The sequence below is a fragment of the Solanum tuberosum genome, unplaced genomic scaffold (assembly GCF_000226075.1).
Source record: "Solanum tuberosum cultivar DM 1-3 516 R44 unplaced genomic scaffold, SolTub_3.0 scf00026, whole genome shotgun sequence".
In the NCBI taxonomy this organism is placed as follows: domain Eukaryota; kingdom Viridiplantae; phylum Streptophyta; class Magnoliopsida; order Solanales; family Solanaceae; genus Solanum; species Solanum tuberosum.
The window spans coordinates 2,288,516-2,306,830 of NW_006238952.1; the positions used below are offsets into that span (position 1 = coordinate 2,288,516).

Sequence of the window (18,315 nt, forward strand, 5' to 3'; positions counted from 1 at the left end):
AGTAATATATATATATATATATATATATATGTATTTATTTTTCTAATACAAATATAGAATCTACAAAAAAACTATTGAATTCGTTCAAAACCACAAACCCTACCTAGCTCCTCCACGGATTATACACGAGATGTAAGAAGATCCCTTTCTTAAAGAGGAGGTATATTAGATGTTTGGGAAATGGGTAACACCATTACAAGTTAAGAAAAATACAACCCTATTTATGGATCATTCATAAAGAAAATAACATATAAGCATCCAAAACTCACAAGACAATGAAAAGAATAGAGAGTTCTTTGAATACATGTAATTACGAATATTTATTTATTTATTACTTTCATAATTTATAAATAGTTTAGTAAATTGCTAACTTATAAATAACTTTGTAAGTAAATTTGAAATTTCTATTAACAACTTACATCTAACTTTGTAAGCAGATTTTTTAAGCAACTTACACGTGGTTTTTGCAAATTATTTTTAACAAGCAGCTCACAAGTAGTGTCGTATGCATAAAATGTCAATTAAAAATTAAAATATGAGTAATATATATTTGAAAAGTGGGTGAATAAGCTTTTCCGAAATACTTGAAACAGCTAAATGATTTGAAATATTCCCAGGATACCACTGTTCTAAAACCACTTGCGGGCGCCCCTTATAACTTCCAATCCCCTCACATGGAAAATCAATTCCTTCTTCAACAATATATATATCAACTCTTTCTCCTTCTCAACTCCATAAACAACTCTTCCATTTCTCCCACAAAATTGATCTTTCTTCTCTATTAAGCTACTATGCGTTTAAGCTGTAATGGTTGCCGGGTTCTCCGGAAAGGTTGCAATGAAAAATGCTCCATTAAACCTTGTCTTCAATGGATACAATCTCCAGAAGCTCAATCCAACGCCACTCTTTTCCTCGCTAAGTTTTATGGCCGTGCTGGGCTTCTCAATCTCATCAATTCTGGACCTGACCATTTGCGTCCTGGTTAGTAAAATTTTGCATATAATTTTATAAGTAGCAAAAATGTACTAATTAGATGTGATCATGATTATTTTTGATTTTGTTGATTGCAGCTATTTTCAGATCGTTGTTGTATGAAGCTTGTGGCCGTATTGTAAATCCAATTTACGGTTCTACTGGTTTGTTAACTTCCGGCAACTGGCCTCTCTGTCAAGCTGCTGTTGAAGCCGTTCTAAACGGTGCGCCGATTGTTAAACTTTCAGTCGACTCGGCTGCAGATGCAACGAGCCCTTCGCTTAAAGCATGTGATATTCGCCACGTGTCTAGAGAAAATAACTCTGATCCCGATCTGCACAAAGTTAAGTCGAAAACCCGGTTTAAGCGGGTATCGGCTAAGCCGGAGCCGAGGAACCAGTCGCCGGACGTTGACGATGCGGCTAGGGTGATGTGGAGTTGGTGTCATAAAGAGGAGGAAGAGGCTGTCGGGTCGCCGAGCCTTAATTCGGGTCTGAGCCAACAGCGGACGGAAGAGCCGAGCCGGGAAGGAGAAAGCGGTGATGTGGATAGCGGCTCGGTGGAGACTGTTGAAGCCTTTCCAGCTTCGAGCGATGTTGGCTTGGAACTAACGCTGGGGTTGTTACCGTTGATGAGAAGCTGATGAACGAATGAACGGCCTGGATGAGGCCACGTGTATAATAGAACTGTTGGAGCTTGTTTTGACGGGTTTAAATTTAAGATAATCCTGTGAGAGCCCCTAGTTTTTGGAAGGTGGTTTTTTTTATTTATATTATTAGAGTTTATTCCTAAGTAGATTTGTATTTCTTTTAGTAATTCTTTTTGCAGTAAAAGAAGTCCATGTGGAATGTGAATGTTAGATATAGAGATATGATTATACAAATCTAAGTTACATTTACCCTTCCTTATCTCGAAACTATTTATTTTTCGTGGGTGGGGTACAAGTTATTTTGAGATAGATTTTTCTGCGATAAGTTATTTTATCATGTATATGAGTTAAGTTATCTCATCACTAATATATAAATAACGGAACACGATATTTAATGGAACAAATAATCTCAGAATTATTTAATATCTCCAATCAAATAGGAAAATGGATGAACTTGTATTCAAATACAGTAATAATTATTTTTGAATTTACTTTAGTACCAGTTGTGATGTGTAGCTAGGTTCTATTTAGTTGAAATTATGCTCCATTGAGAAGTTAAACTTACGGTCAAATTCATAATATGTTTGGCTGTTTCTTAATATTTTAAGAAAAACTAGAATATGTTTGGTGTGTTACGAATAGCTACCTTTCATTTACTTGGTAGTTGGTTTATAAGATGATAAATTATATCCCTTACAATAAAAAATTCTGATCAATTAATTTATTTGTTTCATCGAAGTTTCTGGTTTATTCACCTTTTATAACGTACAAAAGAAACAATATTTTTTGTCATGTTATCATCACAAATATTTTGACATTATCTATGTTTGTTTATTTTGAGTTGTAAAGGTAATTGGTTCTCTCTAACCGCTTTTGGATTCGTCGGTTAATAGATTTTTTTACCAATGCAAATTGTAATAGTATTACATCATGATTGTACCTAGCTAGGCAATCGACTAATCAAGACTATTTTAAGTGGGCGTTTGATAAAAAAAAAAGGAAAACTTTCGTGACCAAACAAGCCTATGTTGATTGATTTCTCATTAGGTCTAATTAAAAATTTGTATATTGCCATCGGATTCAGCATAATTTGTCCAAGTCAAATGTGTAGGCTTAACGATACCAATAATTCATCCAATAAGGAATACATTGTTGTTAGGAGATAATACACGTATAATAATATAAGAAATCAAGTTCTATTATAGGTCCGTCCAAGCTAACTAGGTACAAGTGGATAATTGTATGATCATAATTACTCATTGAGCTCTCAACTTGTATGCTACTGAGTTGGGCTTTTATATATGCATTTGTATGTGTGAATCCATCCAAAATATGAAGCTGACTAGGCCCAAAATCATCTTAATTACATACACAACCAACCCAAAAACAAATGGGTTGAGTCCCAACTAAATATTGCCTTTTATGCTACACAACATGTAGTATACAAAAGAGTAAGTCCAAACAAATTAATGTCTTAGAATGTATATATTCTATATACATTGTATTTCTCATCTTAATTGAGTTCCTCGACGCCTTGTTGATGTCTATCTTTCAACCTCTGCCACCACAATGATTAGAGATTATTTTTTTTCATGTTTAATTAACAAGAGTATCACTGATACATATATGTATAATATATACTGTTTTTTTTTTTGTATATATATATACTGCAATTAAAGCAACGGTATATAAGTAAAGAAAGAGATTACCTTTATCGAAAAAATTGAGAGCCATGGAGAAGTCGATTGAAAAGTTGCCTAACTACTAGAGCATAAAATTCTTACTCACTATATTATCAAAATGTTAGTACTGCTAAACTAGCTAGAACAAGCTAAGGTTAAAATTATCATATTTTATTTAGTTAATTTAACTATGAACGAATTGTATGATATGTGAAATTTAGTAGGAGCTCCCTTCAGTCCAATAAGTGAGACAAGTTAGCGGAAGTAGTTGCTCCCTTGGCATGCAACTGGTTATTCTTAACACTCTATATATATGTTTGTTAAGGTTAACCAATATGCATGACTAGGCAGCTCATGCCGCTCCTCGTCCCTCGGTCTTGGCCTGAAAGGAGCTCCTACTTAAATCTACACATTCTTAACTTACTAGTTGAGAATGTGGACTCCGGAGAACGGATGGAAAACAGAAGAAAAAACTTACTAGTGGAACAACATTTCTCTCTTTTTGTTTCTTTTTAGTGTGTGTATGTGGAACTTGAAGCTTCCCTCCCATCAGCTATTTATACATGAAGTTGGACTTAGATAAAATGGTAGGGTAGGTAGGTATGGAATCTTTGAGCTACCTAGTAACCTATAACAATAGGCAACATAGCTATGCCACTTCTAATCATTTTTTGAAGTTTGGGAATCATGATTCATGCAGACAAGCCTCTGTCTATTGCCTAATGGATCCTTTGGCTGAAGAAGCTGATGCTCAATTCATTTACGACTTACTTTCATTTTTGGTCAGTCCAAAAAATAAATGACACATTTCTTTATCAACAAATGATCAAATATACCCATATTTACAATTAGTTTAAATGTACCCCTCGAATAACTGGAGGGGTATATTTAGACATAAGTATAACGAAGGGTATATTTAAACTATTTCTAATAGTACATGGGTATATTTGACCCTTTGTTGTTTCTTTATTAAGTAGCAATTTAACTTTAAAATACTCAATTTATCTTTAATGAAATAATTTATAGTCGTCATACAAATACATACTACTTATTTTAAATCCTAAGTTTCAAATTTTATTTTTTTTCCTTAAACTTCGTATCAAATCAAACTAACTTATGTGACGTGATCAAGCTTCTCTTTGTCGTTTGCTTTTGTCACTTGATATGACTCTACATGGGAAAGAAAAGCTGGTGTAGTACATTAGTAACATTACTTGTATCACATACGTAGTAAAAAAATAAAATCTTTGACTAAATCTAGCCGTACTAAAATTGCTCTTGTAATAATGCTTGAATGGAGCTACGCGTGCATCATTTAGTTTTTTGTTTTTTTTTTTAATTTCTTGATGAACATGTTTACAATGAGGGAGCATACATGTTCACATCAATAGCGATAATAATAAATATGCATCATTTGTTAAATGAAGTGAATATATGTATTCAAAAATGGGAAAAAAATGTATAAATATATCTTTCAATTTTATACTTTTAGAATAAATTTATCATTCATTAAATAACGGTATATATATACACTGATGTTTAACAAATGATACATATATACATCATGGGTTGGGATGGGCCGATGCACTTTTTCTAGAATGTATTTTCCATGATTAAATTAATTAAAATTTTAAAGAAATCTACTAGTCAATATTACATAGTGTTGTTAATTAAATCTCAAATTATCTTAATAATATTTTAAATATAACTTTTACGGGCGAAGATTCGATTTTCTACGTACCTTATAATCTCCTTATATATGGAATTGGGTAATTATCTCAACAATCTTCATCCAGCAATGACAATTGTCTTTTTTTATTAGTATCTTAATTGCATTAATTATGATTACGATGCAACATTACTTATTGATAAATCGCTAACTTTTAACGTCAAAGTGTTGTCGAAATGATGAATTAAAAGAATGAGACAACAATCTGAGGTCGTTAGTATTTTGTTTGGTCCCTCCGTGACTAATTAAATCGTCCTTCCCTTGTTTGTATGAATGTTTTGAATCTTTTGTATTTGTCTTCCTTCTAACCTTTTAGGATTCCCCTATTCCTGAGATTGTGACATGACCTTATTTTTGGATTTACTTCTTCTCTCCCTTTATACTTTTAAGGCATGGTATACTTTCTAAAATTTATCGGGATATTTTATTTAGATATTGAACTAAGTCATGTTTTAATTGAACATCTCAAATTTTAATAAACTGTTCTAATTACACTCTTTAGTTCAATTTTGAAAGAAAAATTAGTGTGTTCTCTCATTTGACTATTATTTTTTTCTACCCTCTTTAGGAGGTCTCTCCTTTTCGTTCACTTGGTGACTCACCTCACAACCTTAAAGTTGGAGTTGAAGGATGTTTACTGTTAGTGTGGGTTAAAGTTCGACATTGGTTGGGGAATGAACTGACTGTTTATTTATATAGACTTGGATAATCCTCCCTCATTAGCTAGTTTTTGGGGTTGAGTTAGTTCTAAATGTGATATATTTACATGGTATCAGAGGCAGATCCATCCCCGTTTGGGCTCCAATTGGGCCTTGGTGTGAAGGGATGTAATAGTGGGTTAGATTCGACATTGGTTCTCAAAATGGATTGACAATCTGTTTATATGGACTTGGATAATCTTTCACTCATAATACAAGTTAACTTTTGAGGTCGAGTAAGACAAGAGTGTCACATATTTACACTTACCTGAACAACCCCCTCATTCGTCTATTAGATAGGTATATCAACTATATAAAATATGTCATTTTTTTTTAATTATATGCATTCATTTCAATAAGATGTAAACCCCCAACATTTTCTATTTGAGTTTGATGTGTATAATTAAAGAAAATAACATATTGTGAATGGTTAACTTAACTATTTAATAGACGGATGAATCACACACAATTATTTTTTTCAAAATTTGAATGAAAGTGTCTAAATGAAAAACTTAATTAGAGTTTGAGATTTTCAATTGAAACCAACCTTAATAGAAAATCATGATAATTTTAAGAGGATGACTATGCATTAAGCCTTTTTTTGAAAAAAGTAATAAACAAACTTTGCTTCACAGGCACAGGCATGTACTATGTATGGTTCAATTTTGTTTCTTTTTCGCTTGTCGGATTTCATTTCATGAGACATATTGAGCCCTCACAGAGAAAAGAGATACTGAAAATTTTCTTAAATTATGATCATAATTTAGCATTTATCATATCATCCCTTCTTTTAGATCTTGATATTTTATGTATGAAGAGGAATATACACAGTTTGGTTTATACACAATTTAATTATTTAATGTGTCAAGAAATATTTTGCAACTTTACTATTTCGTTTATTAAATAGAGTTCAATGATCCGACATGATAAATGGGCCAAGGCCCACGAGAATGAGAAGTGTAGAGTTTCAAAGAAGGATAAACTATCTTATTAGACGTATATCCATATTATATATACTAATTTTTGTTTTATTTATACTTTCAAATAAGGGAATTTTACACAAATTTTATAGTATTAAAAGATAATTACATTTTATTCATACTTTTTTCTAAATTACAAAAATTTCTTAAATTTAGTGGAATTCGGATACATCCCAAAATGTCGCGATACATCCCGTCTCGGTCTTGGCTACATCCCTCCACGTTTCGATACATCGCGTCTAGGTTTCGGATACACCACTCAATATCCCGATACATTGCGTATGTCCTGGTACATCACGTAAAATGATGTATCTGACCAATACATCATGTAAAGTGATGTATCCGAGAATAGGAGAGAGTAAGAATTTTTGTAATTTTTTCATATGATAAGGAATTTTAGAGAATATGGTAAAATAAGTTGTGTATTTAAGTAATTTTTCCTTTAACTAATTACATATCTTACCGTTAATTAAGACTTTCCTATTATTTATTGAGGAAAATATACCTAGATACATGCATTTTTTTTTTATCAGATACACTATAATTGGGAGAGAGATGAGCGAAATGGGAATTGAAATAGCTCTGTATCTCAGATACATGCGAATCACACTAAATATGTACTCATGGTATCAAACACATAAGGAAGTGACGAGCTAGTGAGATTTTTTATAAATTTCCCTCGAAAGAAAGAGATATTATCAAGTTATCTTGCAAATATCTTTGCTGCGTATTATGTTTTTTTAATATGCAACAAATACAACTTGTTACTTGTTAGTGCACATGATCAGACATAACAATTTTTTTTTTTTGTATTGTCCATGGGAATGGGTCCAACCTTTGCACTTGGTGCTCTTGATACGAGTTTTATTTTTTTGAAAAAAAATTGTTGCTTTGATCGATTATATAATAGGACGAAAATTCTCTAGTATATGAAAGTCGATTTCTACTTATTTTTGGTTTCTTAATTTAATAGGATATATTGACCAATTAAATACAAGGAGCATATATATTTGACTGGGTCATACAGTGCATTATTTGCTTCCAATACAGGAAAAGCAAAATTTTGACATGTTGAGATCTTAATCAAAGTAATTTCCATATATGAAGTCAATTAATGGATCAACTATCAGAATTGCAGGAAAAAATAGCGTAATAAAATGTGGTACTAATTACTAATTCATGGGAATATATATAATTATATGTGCTAAGACATTTTATTTAGATCATGAAATTTTAGGAGGGGTGCATTTTGCACCAAAAGTGTAGTCTAATGATTAATAATGCGAGCGCAATATTATTCGACGTTTTATTGGGGTGGGTGTCCCATGTCTTAACTGACTGAATTACAAGGAACGATGGATACAATTTGTGTCACTCTCAATTTGTGTTTACAGTCTATTCCGAGTTCCCACACACACACATATATATGTATATATTAATCAACCTCAATCACAGAATTAATTTTAACTTGACACGTGTATATATACCGCCTTTAAAGATCATGAACTCTTATTTCCTCTAACTCTTCATCCCAATTTATGTGATGTAGCTTGACTTGATACAATCTGTTATCGATTTGATTATGCATGCACTAGCTGGGTGATTTTGTATTGTCATTAGGGTATATTAATAAGCTCTTTATCTAACAACGAGTGTTTAGTAGCATGAACTTTTAAAATTTAATTAAGTGGCTGCAGATTGAGATATTTTTTTTTATTTTCAAGTTTATTCGTTGAAGTAAAAATGATATTGCATACTTTATAGGGAGGAAAATAAATATATTTGCTTAAGATTATATATGTAACCAAAGCTGAATTAATTATTTTATTGATTGAATAAAAACAATATAGGTTATGATAAAAAGAACCTAAGTCATTCCAGATTGCTAGTGTAAGCAAAATGGTGATGTTGTAATACAAACTCTATCAACTACAAGATCAAATCATCATCCATCATCGTTTATTCATCATGTAAGGAAAACCAGGCACTGAAAAGGAGGACGATGAGTTCCTTTTAATGAATCGTCCTTTCAGCCGAGGCCTTTTTTCTGCATTCAATTTCCTAACTTCATATCGAATTTTCTTGGAAAACAATCTGGTCCTTCTCTTCTCTCTGTACCGCAATACCCTCGCTTCTCTTCCTCCATCGCCACTTCTTACATGTCCCCCATAATATCCTAAATTACCTCCACATGTTTCCTGAATCAACAGATATACAAAAATATCAATGATAAATCAACAAAAAAAATTGCCTCTATTCTGAAGTTTTATATCTCACTAATTTTGTTTTGCTTTTATTATATACAACAACACGAACAATAATTGTGGAGGAAGAAGAATAAAATACCGAGAAATCGGGCCAGTAGTCATCAGGATTGAAATGGGGTCGGATTCCATTAGTCCATGGCGAAGATTGATTTGGCCAAGCACTAATAACCGCCTCATGATTAAGCCTGAGAAACAGTCTGTTTTTTTCATCAGATTTAGTACTGCTACCACTGTACTCTGCACTAGCGACAAATTCTGTTACTGCTGCCATTACTTTCTGCTCAACTCTTTCTTCATAATATTCATCAAAGTTCCAATTCAGTCCTTCCCTTTCCATGTCCAATTCAGGATCCAAATGACAAGCAACAACAGCTCTCATTTCTTCGTCTTCAACTTCAATTTTAATCGCCTTGTTATCTTCAAAATCCGCGTTTAATAACCGAGTACTCTGTTCTTCTTCGCCTCCCAACAAGGTTTCAACATCGGCAGCGAATTCAGCAAGCTCAATATCAGATGAAAGAAATTCAGGAAGGTTCAAATCATCGCATGCATCTTCAGTGTTCAACAAAATGTCCAAATCAGCAATAGATCCAGTTTCATCTGGCACATTGCAGAGTTCTGCTTCAAACGGATCGAAAATCGGAACTCGATAAAGCAGCTGCTCTTCGTTTTCGAATTCATTTTCATCACTGCCAATTTCCGGGACCCGATTTTCCTCGTTCTTTTTCCGTTGCCTGATTTGTGCCTTTTTTCCATTTCTCGGTGTTCTAGCCTTTCGAGTAAATCCCTGGTGCCAAGCAGGTTGATGAGTTTTGTCGACTAATTTGGTAATGGTAGATTTGTTAGAACATGTATCGAGACGAACACGTTCATGGCGACTCGCCAATTGGTTCGCCGAATGGATCGAAACATCGCACGATTGACAAAGAAAAGCATCATCAGCTGGGCAAAACCAACGAGCCCTCTTTGACAAACAGCTATCGCAAGCTCTAGCTGTTTTTCCTCCAATAGCATTTGCCGTCTTGCTTCCACTAGTCATCATTTACAATCGTCCTAGTATAATATCAGAACGAGATCCTAATTTCAAAAAGAAAGGAGAGTATAGTGAAATTGGTAAACGCTACGGAGGATTTAATTAGAGTGAATTTGAACAAGCCCAAAAAACAAAGCGGAACAGTTCAATATAATATAAAGGACCGTTAGTACAATAATTGTTCATTTTTATGTGCCCACAACAACCGCTTATGATATAACAGTTTATTGTTTCGACTTGTTGAGCCCATGCACTTTTGGCTAATATTTTCCTTGAAGAAGAAAATAAGATTAAGCTGTTTTGGGTCCCATAAATTAGCACATCTAATTGTTGATTGGTTGAATTTCTAAAATCCATCTTGAACACTGTATTCTCATTGGTTAAATGTCTAAATTTAGGATTCTTATGGGACCTATTTCTAATATGTGAATGAAGAAGACTTGCTATTAGTGTTATTTATGACATTTTTGTCTCTATATTTCAATTATTTCAGTTATAAGAATTTTAAAAAGTTTTTTTTGTGTGTGTGGTCCTTTATTTTGTCTCTTTCAACTTATGTTTGCTTGATGAGAAAATCTGAACCATTGTTCTCCTCCACTTGATCCACTAGTGGATGGTAACAGATTTTTAAAATGGCCTCAAAATTTATTCAAAGGGTAATTTTAATTTGTATGTTAATTTATTTTTATTTAAAAAAAAATAATAAATCTGGAAACAGCTATAAGCATAATGGGCCATGGATGGAGTAGTACTCTTGTGGTAAGAAATCAAGAAACAGAATCTTGATAACCAGATCCACAATTTTTTACATGCAAAAGACGAAAACATATGGAGTTTATCATAAGAAATATTAGGTTTAAATTTTAATACATAGCGAGTCACATAAACTTATCAATATTTCATTTAGACGCTCGAATTATTATTTGTTTCAATTGAGCATTTGAACACATAACACAAATTGTTTCAATTAGAGACTTTTGCTTCTAATGTTCGGAGTTTTACACTTATTGAGATGAATATCGTATGATTGGAACCAAAAATATTTAATTTGAACACTTTGTTGTATGTTTGGGTATTTAATTGAAACAATTTATAATTGTAAGGGGTCGTTTGGTAGCTGGATAAAACAAGTTTTATCAATGTATTAGAGTCCGTATAACTTATACGTATATATATATATATATATACGAGTTTGGTAGGTGGATAAGAAATTTTTTTATTCATGTATATAATTAATACGACGTTTGGTAGGTGGATAAGAAAAAAGTTATTCATGTATATAATTAATACGGTGTTTGGTTGGTGGATAAGAAAAAAAGTTATTTATGTATAAAACTAATACGACGTTCGGTTGACAATTTTGAAATTTGTATAACTAATACATGTATAAGTTATGAGGAAATTTGTGTATTATTTATGCGGAGTAGAAGGTGGAATAATTAATATGTGTATAGCTAATACATGGATAAAAAGTTAAAATGACAATATTACCCTTATCACTCCCACTTGACTACTTTCTTCTTCTACATAATTAAAGAAATATTTTTAATTTAAATACAAAGTTAAAGAAGGAAAGGCTATAATTGTAAAAAAATGTTATAATTTAAAAAAAATATAATTTTATTAATTTTTAATATAAAAAACAACACCCAAATGAATAATTTATGCATAACTAAACCCTACATAACTAAACTATGCATAGCTAACACTAGCATAACTGATACATGCATAGTTAATACTAGCATAACTGATATCCACATTACTAATACTTGTATAACTAATACCCACATTACTAATACCTACATAACTAATACCCACATTATTTATATATGTATAACTCTATCCAGCTACCAAACGACCCCTCGAAGTGTTAAAATAAATTTTGATGGCAATTCCGGATTGTAACTAATTTTTTTTTATAAATTGTTATCAAAGTTTAAAGCCAACAAACATACATCAATCTCTTTTCTTCTTCTGTTAACATAAGTAACTGTCCATGACAATCCAGATTAATACTTTGAAAAAGGCAGATAATTAATCTCTTGCCACAAATTAAAATGTATTAATAATATGAATAAATTTTACACCATTAATATAGATTTAATAATATTATCTTATTAATTGGAACACAAGATAGAAAATGATGAAGGTGAATTGTTGAAGTCATGGGCATTCATATAAAGAATCTTTGGTACAACAATAAATTGACAGTAAAATAGACAGGCATGAAATTAATGTACTGGTAGAAACATGCTGACACTTGTCTCAAATTGACGTGGTGAATAAGTTGTTAGAACTGTCTAATTCATGTGTACCAAATCCTCAAAATCACACAATTTTACCTGTGATGCAAGGTAACTGCTAGACATTACGTAAAATGTATGTGTCTGTTTATTCAAGTGTATATAAGTGTCTACTGGTATATATTTAAAAATTAATGATTTTAAATATCAATTGAGATCAAGTTAAATGACATATTTATATATTATTTCGTGAATATACCTTTTATTAAAAAATAAAAGTTACAGTATCATAACTTATATATTAAATTAAACACAAGCAAATAATATTTATGTTCCAAAAACACACAATACCTCTTTTATCTTTTTTGTCCCACTATTGGGGTCCCTAAATTAGATGGTTTCTAAGTTTGATTAATGGGGGACCTCACAATTCAGTATAGTCAGAGTCATTGCCATCATGTGCCCATCATCTTGATTAATGACTACATTACCAGTTAAACTAAGGCCGGTGGAAACTGATTGGAACTCATCAAGATCCAACAAATTAGTTAACTATATTATCCGTCTCAAAATAAGTATTGTCGTTTTAGCAACAATTTGTTTTTTTTATCGATTATAATTAGGTTTCCAAGTTCCAACTATTTAAGGACTACTTTTTTTTTTAATAATGCTAAATTCTCAAGAAATATCTTATAAATTAAATATTGGGCAATTTATTATATGATGCCTTGTACTTTTTTATTAATAGACGTAAAAAGAGCTAAAACGATAGGAGGGATAATTGAAGAATAATCTCACACACCTACCATGTACCAGGACTGAGCTATAGTTTAATGATCTCTAAGTTATGTAGCATTTTTCGCTTTTTGAGATTGTGTATTTCTTTTATCTGCTTAACATGAGAAGAAAATACAGCATATTCGTAGTTTTCATATATTTTTTAATATTTTAATTTTAATGTTAATTTAAAGATATTAAGTTGATATAATTCAATTTAGCTTAGGCAAAGTAATTATTGAAAAAGTGAAAAGTACCATATAAATTGGAAAAAAAGAAAATAATCTTTTATACCATAGGTGGAAGTTTGATTTTCATTATCCCTTTTACTCCAAGATAATCTTTTTATTTACAAGAATATTTCAAAGACAAGCTCAAAAACCAATAAGATTATAAAATGTAATGGTTGAGATAGTGATTTTTGAGTATGTCTATGAGCAGAACTGGAATTGAGTAGTCCTAATGAATGATTTTTGGGTGAATGTGAGTAATGAGATGGAGATAATGGTGATGGACTCAAATTACTTACTGGAGACTCCATTGGTGACCCTGTACCCTCACTCTCTTTACCTACACACATCCCAAAAAGTAATCAAACAACTAAAACACCAATATTATAACTGAGAAGATTAAAAAAAATATCCATGAACTGAAATATTACCTAAACACTTGACATCAGTTGAATTCACCAAACTGCAAACCAAACAAAGAAAAATATTACTCTAGTTTATCCAAATTAAAATCGACAATGAAGTGTTGTGACCCTCGTACTTTGAATTCTTTCACATAAATTGGGCCAGAGAGAGTATTTCTTATTTTGGGACGGAGGGAGTATATACCTTCTAAATATTTTGCCTCCGAGATGTCCACGATAAATACAGGCTGTAACATTGCAACCGGATGTTGTATGATTTTCATGTCCTTCTCCAATGAAGATATTGGAGTCTTTGCACTGTAAATGTGAACATTTCTCCACAATTCCTGAGGGTAAACACTCCAGGCTATGTTCGATCAAACATAAAACAATTAGAACAAAAAAAACGAAATTTATCACTAAATTGATTGCAAATCTGTAGCATTATACTAATTTCATTGTTGATTACCTGAAATCAGTAGGTCTGCATCCACATTTGATGCAATTGTTAGCAGTTAAAGCATAAGAACCCTTGGGAACTATTAGGCTTTCATTGTACCAATTCAGATTTGCTGATGAACATGCTGCAGGGGACATTATGAATAAAATAGTACTACTATATGAAATATCTTAATTTTACATGTATTACATTATGCATAAGTATGACACGAGGATGGTAGGTGGAATCAATTGAATCCTTCATCAGAAAATAGTACAAAACACGTTTTTTTTCTTCTTTTTTTGGTGTGTGTGTGTGTGTTTTGGTTACTTACCAGCAAGTGGAATAGCCAGAATATCCCCTGGATCAATTTGAGTTTGGCCAAGTCCATTTATGAACTCCAAATTACCAATTGTTACACTATACTCTGTTGCAATTTTTGTTAATTCATCTTCATTCTGCACCACATAGGACATGTACACACTATCTGCACCATTATTGCTATTATTAAAACAAGTACATAGCAAAGGAATCACAACACTCTGTCCACTTGATAAAGTATTTTCTTCATCAATCCCATTAGCATTCCCTATTTGTTCTGCACTAACAAGTCCTCCATACCCTTCCGATACTGACATCAAAGTATCCGTTGCACCAATCGTGTAATAAGTGGATACAGATCTTCGTATCCCATCCACGCATGAACACGAAATTGGTACTTTTAATAATGATTTTTCGGATAGGATTTGATTTGGTTGATTTGAGTCGATAGAGTTTGCTACTAAGAGATCAGAGACGTTGATTCGGAATCTGAAAGCTATTTCGGAAATTTTGGATCCCCATGGAACGCGATATGAGAGATAAGAAAGGCATGAATCAGATGCACTACATGGTTCAATTACTGATTTTGGTAGTATGCATTTTGGTACGAGAAATAAAATTAAGAGGTAAATAAGAACAAGAAATTTGCATGTCATTTTTCTGATCTGTTTTCTTGGTACACAATGACAGTGTTTTTTCAATTGAATTGAAGTATGGTAGGTGAGGAAATTATTGCAAGGACAGAGAGACAGAAAAGAGATAACTGGGATTTGTAATAGTAAAGTAAAACAACGGCATCAAAATATTGGAGGACCAGGCAATTTTCAAGTGTCAGACATTTTGCTCAAACAACTGTGTATTCACACTAGCTAGTTTTCAAAATTTAAGCTAAAATATTGTCAAATTAGATTTGCATACCACTATTTTCTCTTTTCGTAGACTATACTAGGTATGTTATTGAAATTTGTAGAGCGTAGTCCATGCAGACTCATAGGTGACGGCATGAGGCATTATAAAGGGAGATGTTATGGTAAGCGATATAGCATGTGATATATATGCGCGCCTTGGTTTAGTAGTGTTTGACCAACCTTTTTTTATCCAGGGTATTTATAAAAAAAAGGTGTGCGAGGATACATATACTAAAACTTCAAGTTATCGAGCAGCTATTCAAGATATGTCTCGATTTTGTTCTCTAATTGTGCAGACCCAGAAAAATAAATATAACATTCTTTGGTTCTAACAACTAGATACTTCGTAAGAGTAGGATAAAGTGTATTCTCTTTGTTTCAATTAATATGACTTACTTATTTTTTAAATTTATTTTTAAAAGAATATTATTGTCTATATGTGTAATTGTGTATATCTAGTTGTATTACTCTTTAATTTTTTTCTATTTTATTAAATTTCGTGTTCAATGAAATTATGACATATAATATGAAATGGGTAGAGTAACTTTCTCGTATCAAAATGACAAAAAAGAAAGTGTACTACAAATAATTTGGTTGGACTTTTCATAAAACGAAATGTCATAACTCATAAGTCATAACTATATGGAATGGTAGGTAATAGTACTAACATTCAGTTGATTAATTTCTACTTTGTTCCTTCAATTGTCTGATTAACCCTGATCAATTGTCTGGCACTATTTTAATTCTAAAAAATTAATTAATTTAAGTTGTAAGTGAATTTATATTCCATTATAAATATATACACATTGTTAGTAGGATAACATATCACATGCTTCCACATGGAAACAATGGCGATAGTCAAGACTCAAGACTCAATTCAAGATGAATTTTCACAAATAACCACTCAAAATTAATTTAATTATGATTCATTACTATAGTTTGCTAATTATGATTCGTAGCTACATGTTAGGGAGATGAAAGAAGCGAGCGAGATTGGGAAAGGGAGGAGAGAGGACAGAGAGTGGAGAGAAGCGAATTGTATATGTATATATGTAACTGGTATACATATGTATTTGCATATCTGGTGATCGGGATTGGAAGAGGGAGGAGAGAGGCGGGTGAGAGAGAACAGAGAGGCGAACGCCGAACTGTATATGCATATTTGTAACTGGTATACATATGTATTTGTATATCTGGCGAGCGAGAGAGGACAGAGAGTGGAGAAAGATTAATTGTATTTTCATATCTGTTATATAATTGTATATTTATATGTATAATTTGTATTTGTATACGGAGAGACAGCCATTTAACCAACAAATATTATTGATGAAAGAAAAAAAGCTCAAGGATCAAGTTAAAGCACGAATAATATCAAGAAAAAGAGACTATGATCAAGTAGAAAAATACCGTATTGTTGGAAAAAAGAGGAATTTCAAATGTGAAACAGGGGAAATCCTCCCAATGCCCCAAATTGTCAAGAATCGAATCAATCAGTTGGAGAAAGAGGTGAAATTGATGATCGAAAAAGAAATATACAAAACGGATGCTAGTGAACCTCATAACCGTCTCTCCATACCAACAATACAAATCGTGGAGAAATTTCTAACAGATGAAGAAGAAGAGTAATGACAACAGAAGGAACTTGAAGAAAGTACGAGTGATTGATCCGTCCCTCGATATTGACGAATTGGAATTAAGGAGATGGGAGATGAATATGAGTGTAAGTTATGTGTTGAAAATGGGAAGTGGACTAAAATGCGTATCCGTAATAAAATCAAAAAAGGCGATAGGATTCAAATCTGGGCTGTTCGAATGGATGACCACGAATTAATTATCAAGCTTTCTCCCGATGAAGAAGACCAAGGTGATCAAGAAGAAGACGATGATGAAGTTACAATACAAGAAGCTAATATTGAAGAGCAAAAAGATAGTGATAGTATAAACAATCTTGCTCATTAGGAGGAGTATACATATTATACTAGTAGTATATATTATATATAGAGAGAACAACATTTATTTGAATTGTCTCTTTTTTTTAAAAAATAGTTTATATGCCAACACATTTATGAATTGGTCATATCTAGTTTTTGACTTTTTTTTTTTTTACTTGTGCACAATGAACTATGATAATAAAATTTTCTTAGTCTCTTTTAGCATTTCAACATTGAGATGTCTTCAACTTATACTTTAAATTTAAGCAAATAATAAAATATTAAGAGAAACTATATATTATAAAAAAGTGTCGTTTTAACAATAAAAAAATTAATTTAATTTAGGGATTCAAGACAATAATTGGGTTTCAAATTAACAAGATCGCTAGTAAAGTTATAGAGAAGATAACCTAAAGCCTGATTAAAATTATTAAATTAAAAATATGTATAATTAGGTTTTTCTTCTCGTGTGTATACCTAATTTCAGTTACATTTATTTTGAATCACATTCTAAGAAAGGGAAACTGCGCGGTTAAGCAAACATATACTAGTTACTTAGTCATTATAACTATAGTTTTTGTTAATTACCACTTGCCACCAATATTCAATGATAATTACATCATTTACTTTTTTCAGTTTGTATAAGCGTGTAGGTTTGTATGATATAATTTCGTATAACTATTTCAAGTTCAGATGTTTATGTTTGTATAAATTAGTTATTTTGAGTTTATATAAAAATTAATACAACAATTGATATTAATTGGTTTATACAAATAGGGATGAGAATAAGTCAATAATACAAGCATATGAATTATACAAACGAGATCGCCTATAGCAATTTAAACTATAGCAACAACCTACGACTCGTAAATATGTAAACTATTGTTAAATAGCCTAATTAAATTTATTATAATAACTATTTGTGAAATTGTTATAACTCATCGTTCATAGAAGTAGAAGTAATATCTAGGTAGTAGGACTTAATTCCAATTGAAAATAAACGTTTTAATTGTCATTATTTACAAATAACGTGGACAATTTTTTTTTTCTAA

General features: G+C 31.7%; 3 protein-coding genes and 1 non-coding gene across 5 annotated transcripts; 1 reads left to right on the forward strand and 3 right to left on the reverse strand.

The window, feature by feature from the left end:
* Positions 1–791: 791 nt before the first annotated feature.
* Positions 792–1,615, forward strand: LOC102595607 (LOB domain-containing protein 41-like). The gene is given in 2 exon segments (NM_001318635.1): positions 792–981; positions 1,071–1,615. Coding segments are annotated over 2 exon segments (735 nt in total).
* A 1,910-nt stretch (positions 1,616–3,525) lies between these two features.
* MIR319B (microRNA MIR319b) lies at positions 3,526–3,698 on the reverse strand. Its single transcript, NR_127250.1, has one exon. It is a non-coding gene; the product is annotated as a microRNA MIR319b (primary transcript).
* A 4,811-nt stretch (positions 3,699–8,509) lies between these two features.
* LOC102595945 (zinc finger protein CONSTANS-LIKE 16-like) lies at positions 8,510–10,212 on the reverse strand. Its single transcript, XM_006341550.2, has 2 exons — positions 9,057–10,212; positions 8,510–8,908 (listed from the first exon to the last, which is right to left on the reverse strand). Exons 1-2 carry the CDS (start codon positions 10,017–10,019, stop codon positions 8,663–8,665), a joined length of 1,209 nt encoding a protein of 402 aa, XP_006341612.1. The 5' UTR covers positions 10,020–10,212; the 3' UTR covers positions 8,510–8,662.
* Positions 10,213–12,164: 1,952 nt separating this feature from the next.
* LOC102596279 (lysM domain-containing GPI-anchored protein 1-like) lies at positions 12,165–15,365 on the reverse strand. Of its 2 annotated transcripts, XM_015306231.1 has the most exons (6): positions 14,438–15,365; positions 14,134–14,248; positions 13,870–14,031; positions 13,692–13,723; positions 13,560–13,600; positions 12,165–12,352 (listed from the first exon to the last, which is right to left on the reverse strand). In XM_015306231.1, the coding sequence occupies exons 1-6, from the start codon at positions 15,078–15,080 to the stop codon at positions 12,311–12,313; spliced, it is 1,035 nt and encodes a 344-aa protein (XP_015161717.1). In that variant the 5' UTR covers positions 15,081–15,365; the 3' UTR covers positions 12,165–12,310. The 2 variants fall into 2 exon arrangements, with proteins under 2 accessions (XP_015161717.1, XP_006341613.1); XM_006341551.2 differs by lacking the exon at positions 12,165–12,352 and having other exon boundaries at positions 13,336–13,600; positions 14,438–15,364.
* Positions 15,366–18,315: the final 2,950 nt, after the last annotated feature.